Below are 24189 nucleotides of genomic sequence, written 5' to 3'. Positions count from 1 at the left end.
GTGAGGGGGGAGATGTGATATTCTTCGGACTGCATTCATAGACTTCAAGCTCCTATTTCCTGAAATGTTTGATTACAGATTATATAAAATCTCGATTGGAGTTGTGTTTAATGTCAACCAAGGTCAGCAAAACGACAGGATCAGTTATAGAGATGAGCGATATGGCGTGGGAAAACATCCACAACTTTGTGCAAGCAGCAGCGCATTTTTGATGAACATGCACGGTAAGCAAGTGCAGTATATGACAGATGGACATCTTACTTTTGGTCATTGGATAATTCTGTATATACCGACCTCTCAGACATCTTCGACTCACTCCTTTTTGTTTTTTTACATTGAAAGAACCACACAAACTGAAATGGGGAGATAAGAATTTTGGCCTACGCGGTGAATATAGGCAGTGTTATAAACAGAATATGTGAACATCCGTATACTAGCAGCTATATAGCTGTTGCGTTCAGGAAACTCGGAGCTGCGACTAGCAGCCCATACTGTATTTTTACCTTTCGTATCGTGAAATTTCTTTCATAACAAGAGGCAATATATTCCTGTTGAGTCGTTTCGTAACTTGAAAATTTCATATGAAGAGACTTTCGTAAGTAGAGGTACCACTGTATCTCTGTGTCAAATTCATAATCTTGAATTCTAGAATTCTACCTTTGGCCACAGTGGTGTGTGTGTGTGTGTGTGTGTGTGTGTGGGGGGCTGATTTCCAGTGGTTAGTGCGTCGACTTCACAGTGCAGAGATACCGGGTTCAATTCCAGCTCCAGCCTCTCTGTGTGGAGTTTGGATGTTCTCCCTGGGCCTGCGTGGGTTTTCTCCGGGTACTCCGGTTTCCTTCCACATTCCAAAAACATGCATGCAGGCTGGTTGAATACTCTAAATTGTCCCTCGGTGTGGGTGTGAGTGTGAGCGTGGATGGTTGTTCGTCTCTGTGTGCCCTGCGATTGGCTGGCAACCAGTTCAGGTTGTCCCCTGCCTACTGCCGGAAGACAGCTAGGATAGACTCCAGCACCCCCTGCGACCCTTGTGAGGATCAGCAGATCGGAAAATGGATGGATGGATGGATATGTATAGACACACACACACACACACACACACACACACACACACACACACACACACACACAGATATACATATGTATCCTGCCTTTACACCCTGGGGAGATAATGCAATCCTGTTAAATTGTAGTACATGTTGTTCAGTATTCCTGAAAAAAAGATGGCAACCACCTTATCTTCTAGAGTTTGACAGCAGTGTTTTTTTTCTCCCCAAAATGATTCCTGTTTTCATTATGATGTTATAAATTAGCCATGTGCGATCGTAGTTAGAACTTTGTTGAAAAGTTTTTCTTCCGTCTGTTGCTATCTCTAGCATGGCAGCGCCACCAGAGAAGTGAAATCGTTTCATGCAATGATTTAATTACCCGTCGGGGGATTAACAAAACAGTTTCTCTGTGTGGGAAATGAGCCGCAGCATCACTTGTTGACAGCAAATGTCATTGGGAGCTCAGCTAAGGCGACTGCCATAGCCCATCAACTTTGCAGCAGCCAATCAAACACAATTTTAATTGAAGCCTTTTGTCTCTTGTGTCAAACTGAACAAAAGCTACTGCACAGAAATACTGTTCCGGGGTGATGTGATGTAGGATGTGTGATAATGTGAGATACTCATTTAAAATGTGCTGTTATTCAAGACTCTCATTTGTGAGGAGAAAATGATTGCGCACAGAAGACTCGAGCTCCTTTTTAAGGCGTTTTCAGTTCAGTGTGTTGTTTTACCAGTCGGACTCTCAGCAAGATCAATGCAAATAACAAAAATCTCTCCTTTAAAAGATGACAAAATGCATTTGCTCCTTACTTTGAGCAGCGTAATAAGCACAGCCTCATTTCTTGTGTAAGGTTGTTGTCGCACTTCAAAACTGGAAGATACAAGAAAACCCAGAGCGAGAACAACGGATGTCATCCCCCTGGCTCGTCGCCCTTGTGTAGAAAGCAGTGAGGAATGAACCACAGTGGAAAACAAACAAGCAAAGCAGCACTTCCATCACTGTGAATGATGAGGTGCAAAAGGCAGTTTGTTCCCTGGTAGCTAAGCCATCAATCACACAACTGCATCTTCTCTGCGAGCACGAAATATAAAACAGGGAAAAGCAATTGTTCGAAACTTCTCATCAATTACACTACAAATTGTAAGCATAGATGGCTTTGTGTGTCCCTCAACATATTTTTGACACTGATTTAAAAAAAAAAATGTGTTCACTTTTTGATAGCACATCGTGTTTTTGAGTTCATGAGTTATTTTTTAACACACACACACACACACACACACACACACACACACACACACACACACACACACACACACACACACACACACTGAAGCACTAAAGTTTCAGTTTACAGCATACATATTAATCTTATTTACTGAATGATTGTTGATATTTATTTTAATTCTTTCACTTTATTCACCTTTTTACACTACTGCTGGTTGTGAATTGCTTTAATTGACTTTCAAACAACTTATTTTATTGGAGTTCTGATATTTGATTGCAATCTCCAAAAAAAAAAAAAAAAAAAGCAAGTAAAGTATACATCAATTTCTTTCTTTCCATATTTTTGAATGAGTTTTGGCATCATCTACTCTAAGTACGAGCAGTCATTTGGGATGACTTTGAATCATCTTATGCAGTGCAGCAAAATCTGATAAATATGTAAAATCTGGGTGTGTGGGTTGCATGGTACACCGTGACTAAATGGTGCGCAAAAAATATGGACCCCTTGACATTATGCTGCTTGGGGCCCCCAAAGGACTGGGAGAAGCCTCGAATGCAAGCGTCAGAATGGGAGAAAGATAGTCTTCCTCAAACAAGGTCACTCAACCTGTGTTTGAGCCCACTTGACATCTTCAGTCCATCACATATGGGTCTTAAGTGTGAGTGCTCTGATGCATACTGAAGTTCATACAAAAGAGGCTAGCCTTGGCCCAGTACGATTGATCTTGCATGCGTGTCATAGACTGATACAATACACACAATTATTGTAATAGGATAATTAGTTATTAAAAATAATCAACAACTAACCAAACAGAAATCAATAAAATAAACGGAAAAAATACAAAACGTCAAAGTCCACTGCATGCTCAGTCACACACATGCGCATGACATGATACGCAAAAGCACAAGTACACACATGCATACACACTAATGCCCACTGGAGTGAGACATGAAGACCATTGGATATTAATGAATCCATGAATGAACACTGAAAGTAATAATCAACGTCTCCCACAAGTATTTGATGGCCTTTGTGGTCAGTGATGCAGAATATTGTCAGGCAACGATGTCATTAATCAATCAAAGCGTAGTGAACCTCTTGGCACCCAAAAAATTTGGAGCTTACTGTATATGTTTAAACACAGCATCGAGACAGTAGGCCACCGACTGAGGATCTACTGTAGTCGGGTAAGCCTCTTGTAATTGATACAGACTAGGGGTGGGTACCAAGCCTTGGGACCAAAGTGGCCCCAGGGCTGAATTATTAAAAACTACAGTATCAATAAGCTTAACAGTTCTGTTAAAGGTATTGGAGAAATTACTCTTGCATGAGATGCACTAGTCTAGGGACTGCTTCCGGTGCCAGTGTAGAGCTGCAAGTATTATATAAAAATTTCTATTTTGCCATTTAACTCTTTTTTTTTTTTTTTATCTTATTTTGATCTGTGGGTGACTCATGCACTGTCCAAGCCCCAACTACTCTGCTTTCGAACCATATTGCTGCCACCTCGTCAGCGGCTTGGGAGGACTCGGACAGCCAAGTTTCAAGGAGTGAGGTTTTACTAACGTACACTGACGCAGCTCAAGCTGGAGTCCGTTACATTGGGTTAGCTCTGGTGCTATGCTAGCCCAGCATCTGAGCATTTCACTGCATAGGCATGACTTGTTGCTCTTCACTGGTTCTTTTTTACATGAAGTAATTCTTTCTATAATGTTTCACGATATTATAGTGATTTATATTTTGTTCACTGTTTTGTAAAGCGCTTTGTTACAGCTGCCGCTGTTATGAAAGCGCGATATAAATCAGCATGTATTGTATTGTATATATTATTTTTTTAAAAAGTACTTTTCCTGTAAATTATTTTTAGTCATTTACAGTCAAACCTCGGTTTTCATCCATAATCCGTTCCAGAAGGCTGTTCGAAAACCGAAATTGTTCGAAAACCGAAACCACGCTCTTTTTAAAATAAAAATGTTTACTGAACACGTCTGCTCACAATGGAAAGCAACTCGAGGAAGCGTCACTTCCTCTCTACCCGAGGAAGCGTTACTTCCTCGTGGAAGGAAGGCGAGAAGAGTCAAGTGGTGCATTCAAGTGCGCTCAGTTCATTCAAGAACCGAAATTTGTTCGTCATCCGAGGCATAAAAAACTCGAAATTTTTGGTCGAAAACCAAATTGGTTGAGAACCGAGATGTTCGAAAACCGAGGTTTGACTGTATTTGACATGAATGCCATTGTAGTTGTAAGACAAATTAATGTATAATTTTTAAAAAACTGTTAATTGTAATATTTTTGTTTTGGTGATTTTCATAATGAAAGAAACCGCTGAAACTTCTTATCTGATGAACTGAGCAAAATATGCTTATCGCATCTTTCTGGATGATATTTGTTTTTTGGGGTTTTTTTTACTGGTAAAGGAGAATTTCAAAGATTACAAAAAAAAAGACTACTTCAACACAAACAAAAGTTAAAAATTATTAATAGAATGGAAACATCATAACGATCATATGCCAAAGTTGTAGGGGGCAGTAAAGATGATGAAGAGGCCCCCTACCAAATGAGTCATAAAGTTTCTACAAAGTGCATATTCATAGTCATATGACAGTTCAACCTGTCCCATGCTCCCCGTAAAAGACACAAAGACAAAGCTGGCAGTTATTGTTCGGCATGTGAGCTATGACGTCAGGATTGAGCAATCAAAACAGGCAAAGAAACTGAAGAGCACTAGTGGGTATTTCAATGAATATTAAAAAAACAACGACAACAACAACAACGCTGAAATCAGAAGACATCCTAAAAAAACACAACAACATTTGAAGCTATATGGATGAGAAACTGCAAACATTATCTTCATGGCTTGACACATTCAATGAAACACCGGCTGCCATGTTTTGCAACCTAAAATGATAAAAACGTGTGGATATTCCGCAGTGAATTTAATATAGACTTGTTAAACCCAAATAGACTTAAAAAAAATGACTGTCTGTCCATCCATCCATCCATCACCTGATCCACTTATCCTCACAAGGGTCACAGGCATGCTGGCGCCTATCCGAGCTGTCTTCGAGCAGTAGGTGGGGTACACCCTGAACTGGTTGCCAGACAATCGCAGGGCAAACGTAGATGAACAGCCATTTGCGTTCACAATGACAGCTAGGGACAATTTAGAGTGCTCCATTAACCTGCCATGCATGATTTTGAAAAGTAGGAGGAAACCAGAGTACCCGTAGAAAACCTATGAAGGCCCAGGGAGAACATGTAAACTCTACACAGGGAGTCCAGAGCCAGAATCGAACCCTGCACCTCTGCACTGTGTAATGAAAACTTGACTTTTAGAAATCCTAGCCATCAGCATGTTGGGCGGGTACTGAGAGACATACAACACAGCCATCTTAACCGGGTTGATGGATTGTAAGTGAAATGGATGTCCGTAGGCTTTTTGTTATGCTCTTTCTCTGTACACTAGGTAGCAGTGTCGCTATAAAAATACTGTGAAGATGAAATAGCCTGCTCAGAAAATACAGTGTTTGGCTACACTCTGGCCTTGTTATTTTGCTTCCTGACACCACATACTTAACCCGTTAGGGACGATGAAAGGGACAAATGAAAACCCACTTCCGTCCTTCCTTAATCCGTCCTTTTTAAAAACGTCTAATCCTCTGTCCCAACAATGCCCACCTTTGCATATTAGGATACAGAATAATTGTGATAGCTACACAGCTCGATCCGAAATCCATAAATAACACTGATTTGAAATAGATATACCTAAGTGATCTCTTCCCATTTAAAAAAAAATCGATTTAAATTCTTATTTTTGCAAAATTAAAAACAAAGTGGGCCTAAAAATAAATTAGCCCCACCCTGTACCCATTTTGGGAAGGTTTGTCCTTATTAATTTTTGATTGTGAAATATTAATGTATGAATTTTGATGTAACTAAAACGACTGATAATTGAAAACCAATCCAATATATACGACTACTCTGACTAATTTCATAGCTAATTGTCTGCCTATGTTGGTTAAAGCAACATTTGCTCAAAAAATAAACCCAAGTGAAAGCGCTACGTAAATAAAGTTGAGAGAAGTAAATTAAAACCACTCGCATTTTCATTCTGCTCCAGCAGGCGTGTCAAACTCATTTTTGTCATGGGCCACATTGTAGTTACGGTGTGCCTTGGAGGGCCGTTATGAATTTTGGGAAACCATAAAAACGTTTAATCACCTCCACATATTACATACACAGCGCACAACAAATTGATGAATAATTAGTTTTAAAATAAGAAGTCAAGAATAATGAATGTTATTGTGGAATACATATGACAATTTGAAATTTTGGCTCGGACTTCAGCAAGCATCATGGAACTTGACATGCTTGATTTGCTTTCGCGGGCCACAAAAAAGTATGTGGCGGGCCAGATCTGGCCCTCGGGCCTTGACTTTGACACCAGTGTGCTGCAGCCACACCTTTGCTGCATTGCATGTTTCCACACACTCATGAATAAGCATTGTAAGTTACTGGGCTAACCTGGGACCTTGGTTGTCGGATTTCATGCTATATCATGTGTTGGTACAACAACAAAACTTCCTTGAATGCTCGAAAGCTCAACTTTAAATAGAACTTCAATGACCAACCAGAAAATAAATCAGTAACAAAACATAATTACAACGCACTAAAATAAGCTAGTTAGTCATGATAATGCCCTGCATGATTTGAATGACCTTGCGCGAGTACACGCTGAAACGACTTTGAACGTGATATGATTGTTGTCACCAAATGGCTGGTTTGAAATTTTGAGAAACTGTGGAATCACTGTGATTTTCACACACAATGTCTCAGCCTTACACAGAATGGTCCAGGAAAGGGAAATCATCCACAGAGTGGCAGTTCTTTGTACAAAAAGTGAGGTTAAAGAACGGCCAGATGGTGTGAGCTGATAGGAAGGCAATTGTGACTCTAAAATCTTCTCTTTACAAAAGAGCTTTAAGGAAAATCTCTAATGCACACAATCTTTTGTACATCCTGGAGGCAGCCAACTTGTGTTAATTAAAAAATAATAATCTGCTTTGTTTGTATCAAAAGGTGCTAGTTGGTGTAATGCGGGGGTAGAGATTTTTTCCTCACTTTTATTAGCAATCAACCATTGTATAAACAATGGATGAGCCGAATCCATCCATCCATCCATCCATCAATTCATCCATCAATCCTTTTTCCGATCCGCTTATCCTCACAAGGGTTGCGCGGGGTGCTGGAGCCTATCCCAGCCGTCTTTGGGCAGTAGGCAGGGGACACCCTGAATCGGTTGCCAGCCAATCGCAGGGCATACAGAGACGAATAACCATCCACACTCACACTCACAATGAGGGACAATTTAGAGTGTTCAATCAACCTGCCATGCATGTTTTTGGAATGTGGGAGGAAACCGGAGTACCCAGAGAAATCCCACGCAGGCCCGGGGAGAACATGCAAACTCCACACAGGGAGGCCCGAGCTGGAATTACCTCTGCACTGTGAAGTCGACGCGCTAACAACTGGGCTACCAGGCCGCCTGGATGAGCCGAATAATCAGTATTATAGTCAGCATTGTTTGAAATTCTGTCACTCCTAAAATAATTCAGGAAAATGGATTGCACTAATTGGCTTGAATCTGCAGTTCAGTTCCATCCAATATTTTGGGCAATTTAGACAAGAACAGAAATTCTGCAATAACCGAAAAAAACACAGACATGCAGTTACATGGTGCAGCAAAGCAATGGCTGCGGATTTGACCCACCAACTTTGAAAGGACATTGTAGAATGTGTGGACGAGTACAGACATGAATGACACAGCCGATGACATTTACTGATATGGAGGAGCTGTTAACAGGGCTGCCCATGAAAAAACACATGCGAGGAGAGTACATTTTTGTGGTATCCATCACCACGGAAGCAGCGCCCACGATGATTGGCCGCCTAAAAGGATTTATTGCTAAGGTGCAAAGAGAACAATGCTTTTTTTTTTTTTTTTTTTTTGGTCTTTGTCACGGACCGTTGCATTATACATCAACAAGCATTGTGTGCAAAAATGCTTAACATGAGAGAGATAATGGATGGGGCGACAAAAGATAGTCTGTTTTATTCACGTCAGAGCTTTTCAAAGACAGCTGTTCCGCGCACAGCTGGAACAGGACACTGTACAGTGACGTGAATAGAGGCAAAGATTTGGTGAGCTCAGTGTGGACAATTAAGGAATGTTTCCGTATCGCTAAACATAAAGAACACAACCAACTAAATGATGTTCCGTGGCTGCTGGATTTGGATATTTTTAACCAAACTAACCAACATGTGAAATGACCGTAATCTAGAATTGCAAGGAAAAGACAAAGTTGCGATCAATATGATTCGCTCATGAAATGGTTTCGAATGAAAAATGCAGCATTTCTCCTCAAAACTCCTGCGCGATGATTTGAGAGGCAAGGGAAGTCGTGTGCAGTTTGCAAGTGCAGGCCATACAGAGCAGATTGGCAGTTGTCTGTCAGAGTTTGAAAAACACTTTCAAAGCTTCACTTGAGGCAATCACGACATTCATGTGTTAAGCTTTTCAGGAAGATGCTGAGGTTTCGATTCGATTTGGTTCGACTCAATGTGATTATGATTTGACATGGTACAGCTCAGTTTGAGAGGGTATGATGCAATGGATTTCTTGTTGTCATTTTACATACATTTGAATGAAGAACTGTAAAGGTGGCGTTTCCTTTTAAGATACAAGTTTCCAATTCTAATAGATAGATAGATATAGATAGATAGATAGATAGATAGATAGATAGATAGATAGATAGATAGATAGATAGATAGATAGATAGATAGATAGATAGATAGATAGATAGATAGATATGTGAAATACAAATGTGGGTCAGAGATGAACATACTGGAAAACCTCTAAAGATTTAAGGTCCACTAAAATTGTTGGCGCAAACAGGTCGCAGTTTCAGGTTTCTATTGGTTTCATTTTTTCTTCTTCCTCATACGTACATTTTGGAGCCACTTAACTCTGTACGCCGGCACAATGTAATAACACCCAAATAGTACAACTGTATAAAAATGACATCCAAATCATAATGCTCCACGTAGATTCACAATGTCAGAGAACATTTACTTTTACAGAAGTGTTTGTGTATTATTATGCATGTAGTTTTCAGTAGCAAAGAACTGCACTGAATCACACTGAGAGGTGTTACGGTTTATTGTGTAATTAAATATGGCAACCTCTCACTATTACACAGTGCATTTCCACACCACAGCAAAATACAACAACTCCATTGTAAAGTTAATTAAAACCTCTCTGGCGGTGTAAATGAAAATCATATAGCTTGATATCTCTTTGGTCGTACTAGTTTATCACTTTATGGGAAGTTCTGAATTTGGAGAGTAATTTGCAAGAGAAAGTGGTTACCGTTTAAGTGAGGAGGGCCAGGACAATCGAGGTTTCTTCAGTACAGGTCGGAGCTTCTCCAGGGTCCTGTTACGGCACAGGTAGCGCTCGGTGTCCGAGTTGAAGCGCTGTTTGATCCGTATGTTTGTCCTGGGCTGCCGCCACAAATGCTTGGGTGGTTTGGCAAGCCCGGCTCCCTCTCTGCTCAGCGTCGCGCACTCCATGTTGTATTGTATTTGGTCGCTGGTTTGCTCCGCTCCTTTGAAAAGCTAATTTCTTCAGTCAACAAGAGCGGTGGGTTGGGGGTAGACTAAATTTGAAGTGGACGTTAAAGGATGTGAGAGCGTAACATGGCGCGCTGCTGTCCACGCGCCACACTGATGAGGAGACGGGCTGTGCACCAGTCGGTTTTGTGTCTCCTCCTCTCCTCTGTGTCTCACTTGGCCTTTATGCCACTCTCCGCCCTCCTGAGTCCGAGCTGTTAGCCATCTGTCCGTCCACTGTGTCAATTTTAAAACTGGTTTCCTAAGCGTTTAATGCACACTTGGGAGGAAGTGCCGCCGTATGCACTTAGGGCAAGGATTTGCTTTATCTGTGATTTATTTTACATGAGATAAACATAATAGAAATCTTATGGCACACCACTAAACAAAATGTTACAAAAAGAACAAATAGTAAAACAATCTGAATTTAACCCAGAAAGGGACTTACTCTGTGTGAAATTCTAGTAGAAAAACACATTTTAAGCTCTAATCTCTGGCACTATGACACAGGCGTGCCCTGTAAACTGTGATCTCTTTTTTTCAATATGATCATGATTTAAATGATGATAGCAGCAAAATGAATTCTGAAGTATACAAAAAACAAAAACAAAACCACCCAAAACATTTTATCTGGCAATTTACAGAAAAATGCATCCACACTAATCAGAAGAAGCTTCATCATGCAACAAGACAATGACCCAAAACAGATTGCCAACAAAACAAAGGACTTCATCAGGGGGAAAAAAATGGTAGGTCTTGGACTGGCCAAGTCAACCACCTGACCTTAACCCAATAGAGCAGTGGTTCTTAACCTGGGTTTGATCAACCAGGGGTTTGGTGAATCAGTCTCAGGGGTTTGTCAGAGACTCTGCCATGGAGGTTAACACACACGCGACTCAACATGTCAATTAGTTATGACCGCCCACTTGGCCATCGCAAATTTAGTTTGCCCAGCATTCAACGTGTGACTGTCGTAATAGTACATTTTGTGATTTTTTTATATTTTTTTAAGGTTTTAATACATGCTATGTTGAGCAAAAAAAGAAAGTGGTCAGACGAGTATGGACAACATGGATTCACATGCATCACAGAACATGATGGGACTCAGCATCCTGTCTGCATGGTTTGTCATGCCAAGTTGAGCAACTCTCGACTCGCACCGGCAAAACTGAAGGAACACTTCTCGAATCATATTTTTATTTTTCACTAAGGGTTTGGTGAATCTGCATATGAACCGGTTTGGTTTGGTACATATAACAAGGTTAAGAACCACTGCAATAGAGCCTTCATTTTACCACCTGACGGGAGAAACTCCCAGAAACAAAGTGAACGACCTAAAAACCAATAAAGACCTAGAAAAACATTTGAAATGAAAAATCCAACAGTCTGGTAAAAATCAACGGGTCGCAGACTTGATCCAGTTATTGCAAGAAAGGGTTATACCACCAAATATGAAATGTTATTCACTTTTGGTAACTTGAAAATTGGGTGGCTTCAACCAATGTGCTCTCTCCTAAGTTTCAATGTAAATACTATGAAATAATAGCTGGACCTCTGAACTCCTTCAGTATTCGCCAAAAACAAAGGAAGTGAACTTGCCCTTACAATACTTAAGGAGGGGAATATATATAATAACAGTATATCATTATTTGACCTTATCATAACCCACTCATTTATTTTTCTGTTCTGGCTCTCAGCGAAGGCGGATGTTTTTTGCTCTGGAGAGACTTGAGCGTACACTGTATTCGTTTCATAGATTGTGACGAGCCCTCGCCTCCTTTCCTTCCCTCCCTTACCCACCTTGTTTATTACATGTTAAATCTCAATAATTATTGTACTGTCTTTTTAAATGTACGCTACATGTGCTGAGGTTTTTCTCTCTGGCTCCAACCATCCTCCCATTCAAAAACAATGGTTGGACTCTTATCGGGGGTTTTTTTCTCCCTCCTCTTCCTGACTGTTTTCCTTTCACATCTAAGATATCGGGGCGCTTAACGGCGACCTGCCAGGCTGCCCCATGTTGGTTCTTGCCCTCTTGTTTATGTTCCTCTTGGCGGGTTGTAACTAGGAAGAAAATTCCTTGTGTGTTTTTTGCATACTTGGCCAATAAATCTGATCCTGATTCGCAAAGCAAAGATGTGGAATGCAAGGTTTTAAATGAGCACAATGTGTCCCACCAGACAACTCGTGCATTGATTTGAGCAAATAGATAAAGGCAAAAATGACAGGGTTAGTTGTTGATACACAAAGCCGGCCTCAGTAATTTGGAATCCAATTTCAGTCAGAATCTGATGAAAGACTCAGACGGACACGAACGAGTGGAATGCGCTCTCTGTGATTTCCCTAGCCAACTTCACATTATCTGCCTATTGAGGTCTGCTTTCAGTTCCTTACAAAATTTGCACGCTTCAACTTCCCTTTGGACTCCACTACATCAGTTTCTTCTTCTGCCATGTCAAGCACTATGAGTGCCCCCGTCACTTTAAAGGGCATAAGAGTCAATTTGATTGGGGGCGAAACAAGTTGGTTGTGTTCAGAACCACGAGGGCGCAGGCCACCCTTTTTAAAATTCATCGACTTGGGCGCATCTGCTAAATGAACAACACCCAGTCTAACCTGCTTTCATGCAGATTTACGACTTGACTTGTGCCAATCACAAAAATATAGCCATTAGACTTCATCTTTGACACTCTCACCAAAATTGGACAACACAAAATTTTGCAACACCTTCTAGTCTGATTTCATACTCTATGTATCTGAATTTGGTATAAATAACATGAGAGCATCTGACACTGCATAAAATAGGGGGTTACTCGTGGGCAGCAAGTAACCCCCAAGGACATGAGTAGCTCAAAAAAAAAAACAAACTCACCAGTGATGGTCGGACATTGTAATTTCCTCGTAAAGTTATGTAAATACCATTTCAAAAAATAGAGTGATGCATATAGAAAACAATCTGTTTCCTCTCTTGCTGAATCATTGTTGATACAAAAGGTAATTTGAGAAAACGTGTCGTTCAGAGATTTGTATCAAACTGGTAGGCCTTCTTTTTTTCCATCCGATTCATCTATTAATCAACAGATGAATCGATTAGTAAAACAATTGTTTGTTGCAGCTCTATTTTTAAGTATTTTATGTGGAGACTTTGGACGACAGGGGTCCACAGACTTTGTGCATGTGGACAATCATTAGCCAGACAAACAGTTAAATGTAAATGACAGAAATTAACTGACCGGTGTTCATCATGACTGGTCAATGCTCGACAGTAGAGAGCCTCGAGGCGATGCAGCGGTAACCCATGTGCAGCAGAAAAGTGGCGGGTGTCAGAATGGTGATCCTGACACGAGTGTCTCCTCCGCAGAGGCGGAAGCAGTAACGGGCCTGAGTAGCGTCGCCTGACCACCTGATGGACCACAGGAAGCGACTCCCTACGACCCTGGAGAGCAATAACAAGGAAGGAGGAAATGAGTGTGGTTGTTTGCATGTAAATGCCATCAATAGCTCAGAAAGATTTACTGATCCAAGGGTTTCTTTTTTTGAAAAATGGTGTGTAGGAATTATTTCAAGAACAAACGAAGTGCATTAAAGCAGTCACATTCATAACTCAATTCATGCCTGGAGCTCTTAAGTATTCCAGTGCATCTGGTCTTGTGTGCATGTGGATCAGCCTCTTATCCCACACTCCACGCATCCATATTTATCATTATGCTAAGTGGTACACACCTCTCTCAGGCCCCGTTTTGTGCACGTGTACATAACAATAGGGCTTCACAGATGATACCCATACAATCAACAAACAACACTGCCCACTAACAAAATATAACAGTTCACTCAAACAGCAGTGAGATTAAATTGCTGTTTGTCTACCCTGTAATTGGACTCTTTGTCTCTTTAAAATGACCTCCCCACGAAACTATATTCTCAATGTGTAAACAGGGAGGCTGGCAGTGATGGCTGAAGGTCGATACAACATCAGACCTGCTCACAGCTATGAAACGTCGATGCAATTGTATTACTTTCCAAACAGCAAGGGAGAGTGTATACCGACAATAATAAACACTTTTAACGGATGAGCATTTGCCTGAAGCTAATTCGGTCTTTTGTCAGCCTAAATCTAACCTAAAGAAAAGGACTCTGGCCATGTACCAAGAATTTCCCCAATATGTCGTAAGAAATAAAACATTACAGGAGAGATCAATGAACTTTTTGCTCCACTACATAATTCATGCTTTTGGGGCTGGACCGTTAAGAGGGTCTATCATGGTGTTTTCACACAATCAAAGCAGTATCAACAATATATGGATACTTTTTAACAATGAAGTAAGCAAGATCACAACAAAAGGAAGCGATGGGTGCTTGTACCTATGATTGAATCAGAGCCATGACACAATACATCGCAACCTCGAGTGTGACATGGCTTTGACACAACAGTTCTACAAGCATCGTTTATGAGTTAACAGCAATTTGTTTTAAGTTATTCAGCCAAGCTAACAGCTGTGATGAACAGACCCTCCCACCCCCTCCAGGCCACCCTGACAGCACTGGGCAGCTCCTTCAGCCAGAGATTGAGCCATCCGTGCTGCAAGAAGGAGAGGTACGAGAGGTACCGCCGCTCATTCCTGACGACTGCTGTCAGGCTATTGAATAGATGGTCCTGAAAACCTGGACTCACCCCCATTCACCCATTTTTAATGTGCTTATATTTTATATTTATATTTATTTATATACTTTTTGTCTTCTACTTTTTCCCTTTCATAATTTTGCTGCTGTAAACTGGGAATGTCTCCATTGTGAGACAAATAAAGGTTTTCTTATCTTATCTTCACCAACACAAATACTTCTGCAAATACTTCCATTAATAGTACAACCAGTGGCAAAAAAAGTCTATCAACAGTCACTTTGGAGGCCTGTGCGATTCTGATGAGCAAGCTTAGCAACTGCTATCTAGCTCGCCGTTGAACTCGCTAGCGAGCTCCTGGCGACTCAAGGATAACTTAACGGCGTATTCTTGTTTGATTTTTTTCATCAGAGGTGGGCATCAGCAGTCTGGTGAGTAGAGGATGGATTATAAATGTTCCTTATAATCTCTCCATAGTGTGTATAAAACGTGTGTTTAAAAATGACTCCCACTCCGACCACTCCCCCGAGCCCCCCCACCAGCCTCCCACCCACCCCAACCCATCCGCCTCCTTTCGAGAAGAAATGGTTACCGGTGCCACCAAGGAAAATGTCAAGTCCATCGCAAATCAGCGAGGGTTAAAAGCTCGGGGACAGTGATAAAAACACATTAACACCACTCAGTAATAAAATAGCCTGTGCAGTCTAGGATGTAACACTGATACGTGGTTAAAATTTATCATGTGGGGTTTTTTTTTGAAACATCAGATGATAAGAATAGACTGGCACGCGAAATGCACTGTTGAAGGTAAAATGACATGCTACCATAGTCTGTACGTATTGCAGAGGAGGCACGTTTTACACAAGTTATCCGTGAACAACCGCACAGCCACCTCTTTTTGTGTTGATGGCTGAGGTGAATGACAGCTTGAAGAGAGTAGCATTGTCTTCTTGACAAATGACAGGACCATTCTTCCAATCGTTTGTGTGAACGGTACACCAAGTACCCTATTTTAAATGTGTCACGATGATATAGAGGCAGCCAAGCGAACAGACACCGAAAAAAAAAAAAATCAATAACCTCTTTGGTGAGGCCCCGCTGTTTAAAGCAGTGATACGACAAATAAATTTTTAGTTAATTTGAAGGAATCAGAAAACGTATACACGTGGTGAATATTTATTTAATCCCTTTTGCTAGATTCTTTGACTCCTTAGAAATGGGACAGCATTTTGCCAAGGCTGCCATTTTGGAAATACGAACTTTGAACGCAGGGAATGAAGTATGTACATTATCCAAAGGGCCTCCAACATGTTTATGAGTTGAATGGCAGGTTGTCTTCCACCCAAGCAACAGCAGGAAGAAAGCAGCTGGTGAGGTTATCACCTGGCTGCTGTCCCGCCATGCGCCAAACAAGAAGTGTGAATGAGATGGAAACAGGAAGGCCAGTGTGTAATCAGATGGAACAGAAGATGCTCAGCAGGGCTCTGCGTCAGGAAAACCAATAAGACGATTGCGCTCTTATTCGCCACACTTCTGTATTAATCAAGAACCTGCTGCCGCTGTGCCGATGCGGATGGATAACTCACTCGAGTTACCCAAGTGATTTGCTGTATTACACGCAACAACTTCAAGCCCAGCTTCACTTTTTGCAATTGGGTCATTAACCAAGCAGTGCAATCAATGAGGATGTTTGAAGAAGAATGGCTGTTGACTAAAACGTTTGAATGTATGTTAAACTACACCTTCACATTAAAGCAGGCCTTCACAAACAGTGGAGAAGGGGCGCGCGCGTATGACTACCGGGAACATGCTTTCAAAGTTACTTGTTCTAAGTTGATCTACAGCAGTGGTGGTGAACCTTTTTAGAGGTACCGAACCCAACCAGTTAATATGAACATTCAGCGAACCCTTCATGAGTGAAAGACAATTTTTTTTTTTTTTTTTTTACAAATTCAAGATATTATAAAAAACGCATTTATTAAAAATAGAAAAAAGTCAATAACATTTCAAGAGATAAGTTTTTTATTTTTATTTTTTTAATTGTACAACATACTATCACGACAGTCACACATTGACTACTAAGCAAACTAAATGTCCCACATCACTGATTGGACAAGCAATGTAATGTGATCATCTGCAGCCAGTGATGGCCAAGCGGGCGTGTCATAACTAATTAACACGTTGAGTCGCGTGTGTCTTAACCTCCATGGCAGAGGCTCCGTCGAACCCAAGACCGACTCACCAAATCCCTGGGGTTCGATCGAACCCAGGTTAAGAACCACTGATCTACAGTATATTTCTTTCTATACAATGTTACACAGCAGTGTACTTAATAACGCGTTTGTAGACAAATGGCACTATTTATACTATATTGGGCTATGAAAAGGAAATTTGATTTGATCAATTGATTTTGCAAACCCAGCCCGACTGCTGAATGAAATGAAACCACGATCCACTCAACTGTTTACAACACAGCGACCTGGAAGAATGGATGCAACTTCATCTCGCATCTTTGTTATGCATACAAATAAGTATATGAATAAGCTGCGAAAATATACCTGCCTCAAGCCTCCAGTGACAGGAATATATCACACGGGGTTGTTGCGGGCAACAACAAGGCGTTCTAAAGCAACTGTAATGAGGTGACCTAGGCTCAAAGCTCCTGTCCACATGCTGGCTGTTATTTTTTTCCCCCCCTCCTCTTTTGCCTTTGAATCCTTGACTCGTGTGCACTCAGGTCCAATAACGAGGCGCTCTACAAATACACACACGCTGGCAATCACACCTGACATTTTTTTTCCCTTGCTGTATTTTACTAATCGGGTAATCCTTTAGAGCCATTCATGAAAACAGACTGATGATCTTGTGTGTTGAATCATACTAAAATCATAAAGACATTTGCAAACATCTGCTTTTGCTTCAGAAAACAATGACCGAACCAGTCACTGAATCAGTTTTAAAAAGTTTGGTGTGTAAAACATCAATACTTCTTGTGTCATATTTCTTAGTTGTAATCTAGTTCTTTTTTTAATCACGACACAATACCAAAGAAGCACTAATAATTCGTTAATAAACATTAATCTGAGAATAAAATACACTTTAATGTATTTTTTTTTAAAATCAGATTCTTTGATTAATAAATCGAAAGAGGAATCAATTCTAAAATTGTTCACTAGTGACATGCCAAGATGCCACCAGTGATAACACGGAGGAAACATGTGATGAACCAGAAATGAAATTCATTGCGACTGAGGAGGGGGTCTGGCTGCTTGGTACAAAATGAGCAATACAATTCATTAAATATCAGTGACATACATTGTATATCACATTCCTTCTCAATGTGCATTTGACAAGCCTCTCCAAATGAGAAGTGGTTTTGCTTTATTTTAACTTCTGTAATAAACCACTGTGATAAAGATTTCAAAATTAAGCTTTCATGATGGAATCAGATGTGTGCCATCAAATCAGGATTGGAGTCAACGTCAAAGGTGTCCCCGTACCAGTTTTTTAATAGACGGTGAGGATAAAGTGCATATTGTTGCATATAAATAAGTCGCATAACATGTTTTGATCAATACAACTGAAGAGTGACGATAAGAAATCAGGTGGCGGCACCTTCACTGGAATCACGCTCTTGTCTAATTCAAGCTGTTGTTTGCATGCAGCACACACTCAAATGCAGTGACTTGTGTCACTCGAGAGATCTTTAGAATATGGCTCTCGACACCAGCCATCAATCAGCATAATTTGCTTTCACCAATTGCCTTTTATGTGACAGCCTTTTGTGCTCTTGTTTGAAAAACAAAAGAAGGTGCCACTTGCTGTTTCCTGAACACATTTGCCATTCATAATCTGCCCGTTGTCTTTTGCGAACCGGAATAACCAACTGCATACTGGTAACGACACCGAGCCTACCACCCATGGTGGAGTATGGATTTAGACATCTTGGATGAAAATGAGAAGAAGTTAGTGATAGACATGAAACCGAGGCAACATACTGTGTGTGTGTGTCAAGTGTGCCAACAGGGGGATTTGGAAGCTCCAACACCCTTCCTTCAAAGTTATCATGATGAACGAGGCATGGGACGCACATTTATTCTACACATTTTTACAGCATTGGAAAACATTTGTCCTCCTACAGAAACCATATTAAAACAAAAAATATATTTCCCTCCCCCATTTTTTTTTCCATTTTCAAACATTTTTGAAAAAGCTCCAGCGAGCCACTAGGACGGCGCTAAAGTGTCGCATGCGGCTCCAGAGCCACGGGTTGCCGACCCCCGCATGACACCATCAGCGAGGCCCTATTGTAACAATTGTAAAAATTTCCTTTTTCGCCGTTGTTCATGAATATTTTTTAGCTTTCGGGGTTCAGTTTCAATGTACTTATTTTGATATTGCTGCACCGAACAGTCATTTGAGGATTTTAGGTTTTTTTTTAGTTTATTGCACAATATTTGATGTCCTTTTTTAAAATTTATTTTTTTTTATTTTTTATTCTTGCACTGACAAATACAGTCATACCTCGGTTTTCAACCATAATCCGTTCCAGAAGGCAGTTCGAAAAGAGATTTGTTCGAAATCCGAAACTATTTTATTAGCCCATGATTAGGGGCTCATACACTATGCAGAAATAACAAAAAAAAAAAAAAAAACCTCACATTTGCGTAAATCACAACAAGCACATCAGCTCACAATGAACGTTACACGAGGAAGTGTCACTTCCTCGTGTAAGGGAGCCAAGAGGAGTCGAGTGGCGTATTCGGGTTTGGTCGCAAATTGGTTTTCGGTCGTAATCTGAGGCGTAAAAATCTCTAATTTTCTGGTCAAAATACGATTTGGTCGATAACAGAGACGTTCGAAAACCGAGGTTTGACTGTTCTCCAAATAAATAAATTTCCAAAAGTTGCAAACCTGCTCTTAAAAAAACACACACAACAAAAACAACAATTACAACCCTGGCATAAACATCCTTGTGTGAGTTTAGTGTGGAAAGCTCAACTTCAAACCCAATCTTGATATTTACTCAGACTACATCTCGGCTTCTTCTAAACCTAATGCTGGCTTGAAACAAACACACGCACGTGCGCGCACATAGACACACGGGCCATCTCAGCGTGTAACAGCATCACGTAATCAGAGATGAGAGCATTTCATCAGGGCGTGCTGTTGTTCTAAAAACGCTTGAGGAGCAATCAAAGCTGCTACTATTTCCCTAATTGAGAAAGTGAATATTAATTGATCACGATGGTGTGAAGAGCAAGCATAATGACCTTCATGCTGCGAGTCTGATGTTTGCAAGCATTTATCCCAGCAGGCAGCCGCAGCCAGAAGCGACGCTTTAAAACTTTCACCCATACTGGATGCAGAATCACACCCAGAGGTGCTAGGGGTGTGAGCAGTCTCACCCGCAGAATAGAGCCTGTTTTCTTCCTCTACCTTTTGCGATAGGTATTCGTGCACCGTGAAATTACCACACAGCTATACAGGAACAGAATATTTTCTGGAACCACAATGATGGCGTTGATGTTAAAATTATGGGAAAAGTAGGACTGCAACTAAAGAATCGTTGAACAGAATCAAATTATCTTGTAGTTGGGTCGCAAAATGGGAAATTAGGGAATGTAATGACTTGTATATATCAGGAAACCGCTTTAATGTTAACATTTATCTTTCTTATGTTCCTCCAACTTGTCCGATCAACGTCAAATCATTTCTGAGTTCGTGGAATTCAAACATTTAGAGTTTGCCCTGAAGGCAATGAACAAGTAATAGCTTAACATTTAGCTTTTAATTTAAAAGCATACAATATACAGTACTGGATTGTATTGAAAAGGAAAGGGCCGTTAGTTTAGCGGCTTATTGTTTTCATAAAGACGAAATAATTGTTGTTATCCACCGTGTGTGTGTGTGTGTGTGTGTGTGTGTGTGTGTGTGTGTGTGTGTGTGTGTGTGTGTGTGTGTGTGTGCGTGTGTCTTGCTTACTTACCTCAAGCCAAGACATTGATGCGTGTTGTTGCAGCAGAGCAGTACCTGAGACAAAGACAAAAGAAAAAAACTAACTTGACATCACCAAGGAATCCAGTTTAGATCATTTCTCATTTTATTTTCTTATTAATTTCTTATTCATTTTCACCCATTCATCCATCCATTTTCTCATCTGTTTTTTTTTTTTCTCCTCACGAGGGTCGCAGCCGTGCTGGACACTATCCCAGCTATTTTCGGGCACTAGCCGGGGTACACCATAAACTGGGTGGCAGCCAATTGCAGGGTACACGTAGACCAGGGGTGCCCATTACGTCGATCCTGATCTACCAGTAGATCGAGGACTCGTCCCAATTAGATCCGAAAAGTGTAGAGAGAAAAAAAAAAACATTTGTGTCTCTTTGTACATGTTAGTAATATATTTTTTGTGTTAATGCACACTGCACCCTAATCATCTTATCAGTCTCATTTTCCCAAAGAAAGATTTTAAAAATAAAATAAAGCATATAAATCTTTAACCTACGGTGGCGCGTGACTACGTCAGCGGAAGTTGTTAACGCTCAGCAGTCTGTAATTGCAGCTTGTGATCAGAGCTGTTGTGTTATATCTTTGATCGTCATTATTCTCATTCAGAGTTTGATTCGTGTACAATTCACCGAGGGCACGGGCAAAGAATAGGAATCTTGGGGGCTAAGGGAAGCACTTTAAAACAGTACGTGTGAGCTACGATAGTCAACAGGCTGCAAAAGTGCATCACTGGGTTCCGTGTTTGACTTCTCATCATGGCGATTTAGAGCAAAAATAGAAATAGCTAGATGCAGCCCTAGGCGAGAGTCTGCTATGATTAACCAACAAGGAAGATGTCCTTGTCCTTGCAAACTTCAGTCAACCATCTTTAAGTGAAAACAAGACGTCTTACGACAGTATCGTCACAATGACGCAAAGCAGAGGGCACTGGTTAAAACATAAGCTGATAAGAGTCTGAGCAACGTTCAAGAGTTTAGTCATCAAGCTATTAAATTTGCAAAGGGGGAAAACGTGACTGTCACATAAGTCAAAACACTTGCGATAGATACAGGTCATAGATGCAGTACTTTTCCAGAGTAAGAGGAAGGAGGTTTTAGCAAAAAAATGACAGAAAGATTAAATGATGTGGTACATGGAAAGGCTGAACACTTCCCCCAAAAAATCTAATTACGTTACAATATTATGATTCAATATGCGATCATTTTTTTCAAGATCCTCTTCCCATGCATTTTTTTAACAAGCAAGCTCTAAACTAAACTATTACCATGAACACCCTCACATTTATTGGACATAAAGGTTTTGGGGAAGGGGGTCAGACACTGACGCACGCACGATTCGGGGTGCAAGGTAGTCTGCAATTAACCACGTCACATGCACGGCGGACTGCATCATCTGCAAAGGCGGAGCTTGCAGTTTGCCGGTGTAAACAGACTTGCGTGCGGACCCCAGCGAAGAGTCAATTTCTGCTTCTGCCACCCTGATTTTAAATGAGGTGAGCCGCTTGGGTTGGCCCCCTTACACCTAGTTATACCCGTCTACGAAAATATCAATAGAAAGAAAACTCCACCGATGCAAAGAGTTAGACTGCGCTTTGCGCTAGACTTGCGCTGGACACAAAAGTGGGACCCTTTGACTTGAAGTATTTTAACAGGGGAAGTCAAGTCAAAAAAATGTCTTCATAATGATACCGTATGTTCTATGCACCCCCACTAGTCCAAACACGGCATTCAGAATAATATTGCGTTGATAGAATCAACCAGCAAAATCCACCCGTTTGTATCCAACTCAGGGGGTGGCCATTTTGCACTTCATGTTGACTGATAATGACATCACAGTTGCTCAGGGCTCAGAGAACGACCAATCCCGGCTTACTGTTTACTGAATTTGGTCATGTGACGTTCACAAACTGAACCGTGATTAGCTAGTGTCTACAGGAGTCATGAGTATGATATAATTTCCTGAAGAAAGCAAACACTCGAGCCAGTCGCTCATCGAATTACAAATCTAATGGTAGGTTCCGACTCAACACAAAAAAATGTGTCACTCTCCTGTCTTGCATACTTTTGTTTGTGAGGGAACTACACGTGGGGTTGCTTCAAGTGGAAGGGAGGGACTCCTCTTTCTCCTCCCCCACCCAAAAAAAAACAATTAACAACACTAATCTATCTGGTGACCTGTGATTGTGATATTATATTGGCTGCTAAATGCTATCTTGATTGACAGTCCAACAGCTGTCCAACAAAGTCAACCTTCACTCAAAGTATGATATAATTTCCTGAAGAAAGCAAACACTCGTGTGGACACACAGTCGCTCACCGAATTACAAATCTAATGGTAGGTTCCGACTCAGCACAAAAAAATGCATCACTCTCCTGTCTTGCATACTTTTGTTTGTGAGGGAACTACACGTGGGGTTGCTTCAAGCGGAGGGGAAGGGCTCCTCTTTCTCCTCCCCCACCCAAAAAAAAACAATTAACAACACTAATCTATCTGGTGACCTGTGATTGTGATATTATATTGGCTGCTAAATGCTATCTTGATTGACAGTCCAACAGCTGTCCAACAAAGTCAACCTTCACTCAACATTCACCAGATATGCCGATTTCCTTGCGCCACATTCTCCAAGGCTGCTTGTTTTTGGAAGTATATTTAGGCTAATGGTAGGTTCCGACTCAACACAAAAAAATGTGTCACTCTCCTGTCTTGCATACTTTTGTTTGTGAGGGAACTACACGTGGGGTTGCTTCAAGCGGAGGGGAAGGGCTCCTCTTTCTCCTCCCCCACCCAAAAAAAAAAAAAACAATTAACAACACTAATCTGTTTGGTGACTAGTGATTGTGATATTATATTGGCTGCTAAATGCTTTCTTGGTTGACAGTCCAACAGCTGTCCAAGAAGTCAACCTTCACTCAACATTCACCAGATATGCCGATTTCCTTGCGCCACATTCTCCAAGCCTGCTTGGTTTGGGAAGTACATTTGGTTTGGATAACTTTCGGTCCCACAGACTGCAATGACACTGTCCCACATTTTTTTTGTGCTTGTGCTGCTGCTGCTGCTGCTGCGTGACCGAGTAATTAAGTTCTCAACGCCGTTTGACTGTCAATGATGTGACATCATGAAAGTTCACATTTGCAAACTCCAGCAAAATGAGCGAAGATGCGAAATTTTGACTTTTAAACGGCTAAGTGCGCAAACTCTATTGACTATAGATGGGAACACAGTGTTTGAAATTCTCAGCTCACGTTTGTTGTAACCAGAGCATGAAAGCAGCTGTTTTAGGATTTGCAATTGACAGTTTTGCCAAACTGAGTTGAAACACGGCATCAAAACCAGTGGGCTCTGATACATCGCTTGACCTATCTACGATTGCCAGTTTGTGTTGTCACCGCATGGATCCAGCGTTTTTGGGTCAGTAAACACCGAAGTGCTAACAACAGCAGCGGAGGCAGTGTCCTTGGAAGCAGCGAATGGAGCACAGCACAGGCCGGCAGCGCAGCGGGAGAGGCCTGTGAACATCGGCAGCTCATCAGCAAGCTTGGCAGAAGCCTGATAGTGATAGTGATCATTCGATTCAGGGATCTTGGAGGTGGGAGACATCTAAAACATG

The 24189-nt window shown here is 41.1% G+C and overlaps 1 protein-coding gene across 2 annotated transcripts in view; it reads right to left on the bottom strand.

The window, feature by feature from the left end:
* pde4cb (phosphodiesterase 4C, cAMP-specific b) overlaps positions 1–24189 on the bottom strand; it is an 85564-nt gene that overhangs the window by 56796 nt on the left and 4579 nt on the right. The window contains exons 2-3 of one of the 2 annotated variants that reach the window (XM_019875312.1): positions 20557–20600; positions 13183–13385 (exon numbers count right to left, since the gene is read on the bottom strand). In XM_019875312.1, coding sequence (XP_019730871.1) covers positions 13183–13385; positions 20557–20571 — 218 coding nt within the window. In that variant the 5' untranslated portion in view covers positions 20572–20600. Of the gene's footprint in view, positions 1–9707; positions 10523–13182; positions 13386–20556; positions 20601–24189 lie in introns of those variants that run through there. The other variant, XM_019875313.1, reaches the window with a different exon arrangement.

This window comes from Hippocampus comes, unplaced genomic scaffold (assembly GCF_001891065.2).
Source record: "Hippocampus comes isolate QL1 unplaced genomic scaffold, H_comes_QL1_v1.1 scaffold132, whole genome shotgun sequence".
In the NCBI taxonomy this organism is placed as follows: domain Eukaryota; kingdom Metazoa; phylum Chordata; class Actinopteri; order Syngnathiformes; family Syngnathidae; genus Hippocampus; species Hippocampus comes.
Note: the sequence above shows the minus strand (reverse complement) of the source record. Positions and strands in the feature narration are given on the sequence as shown.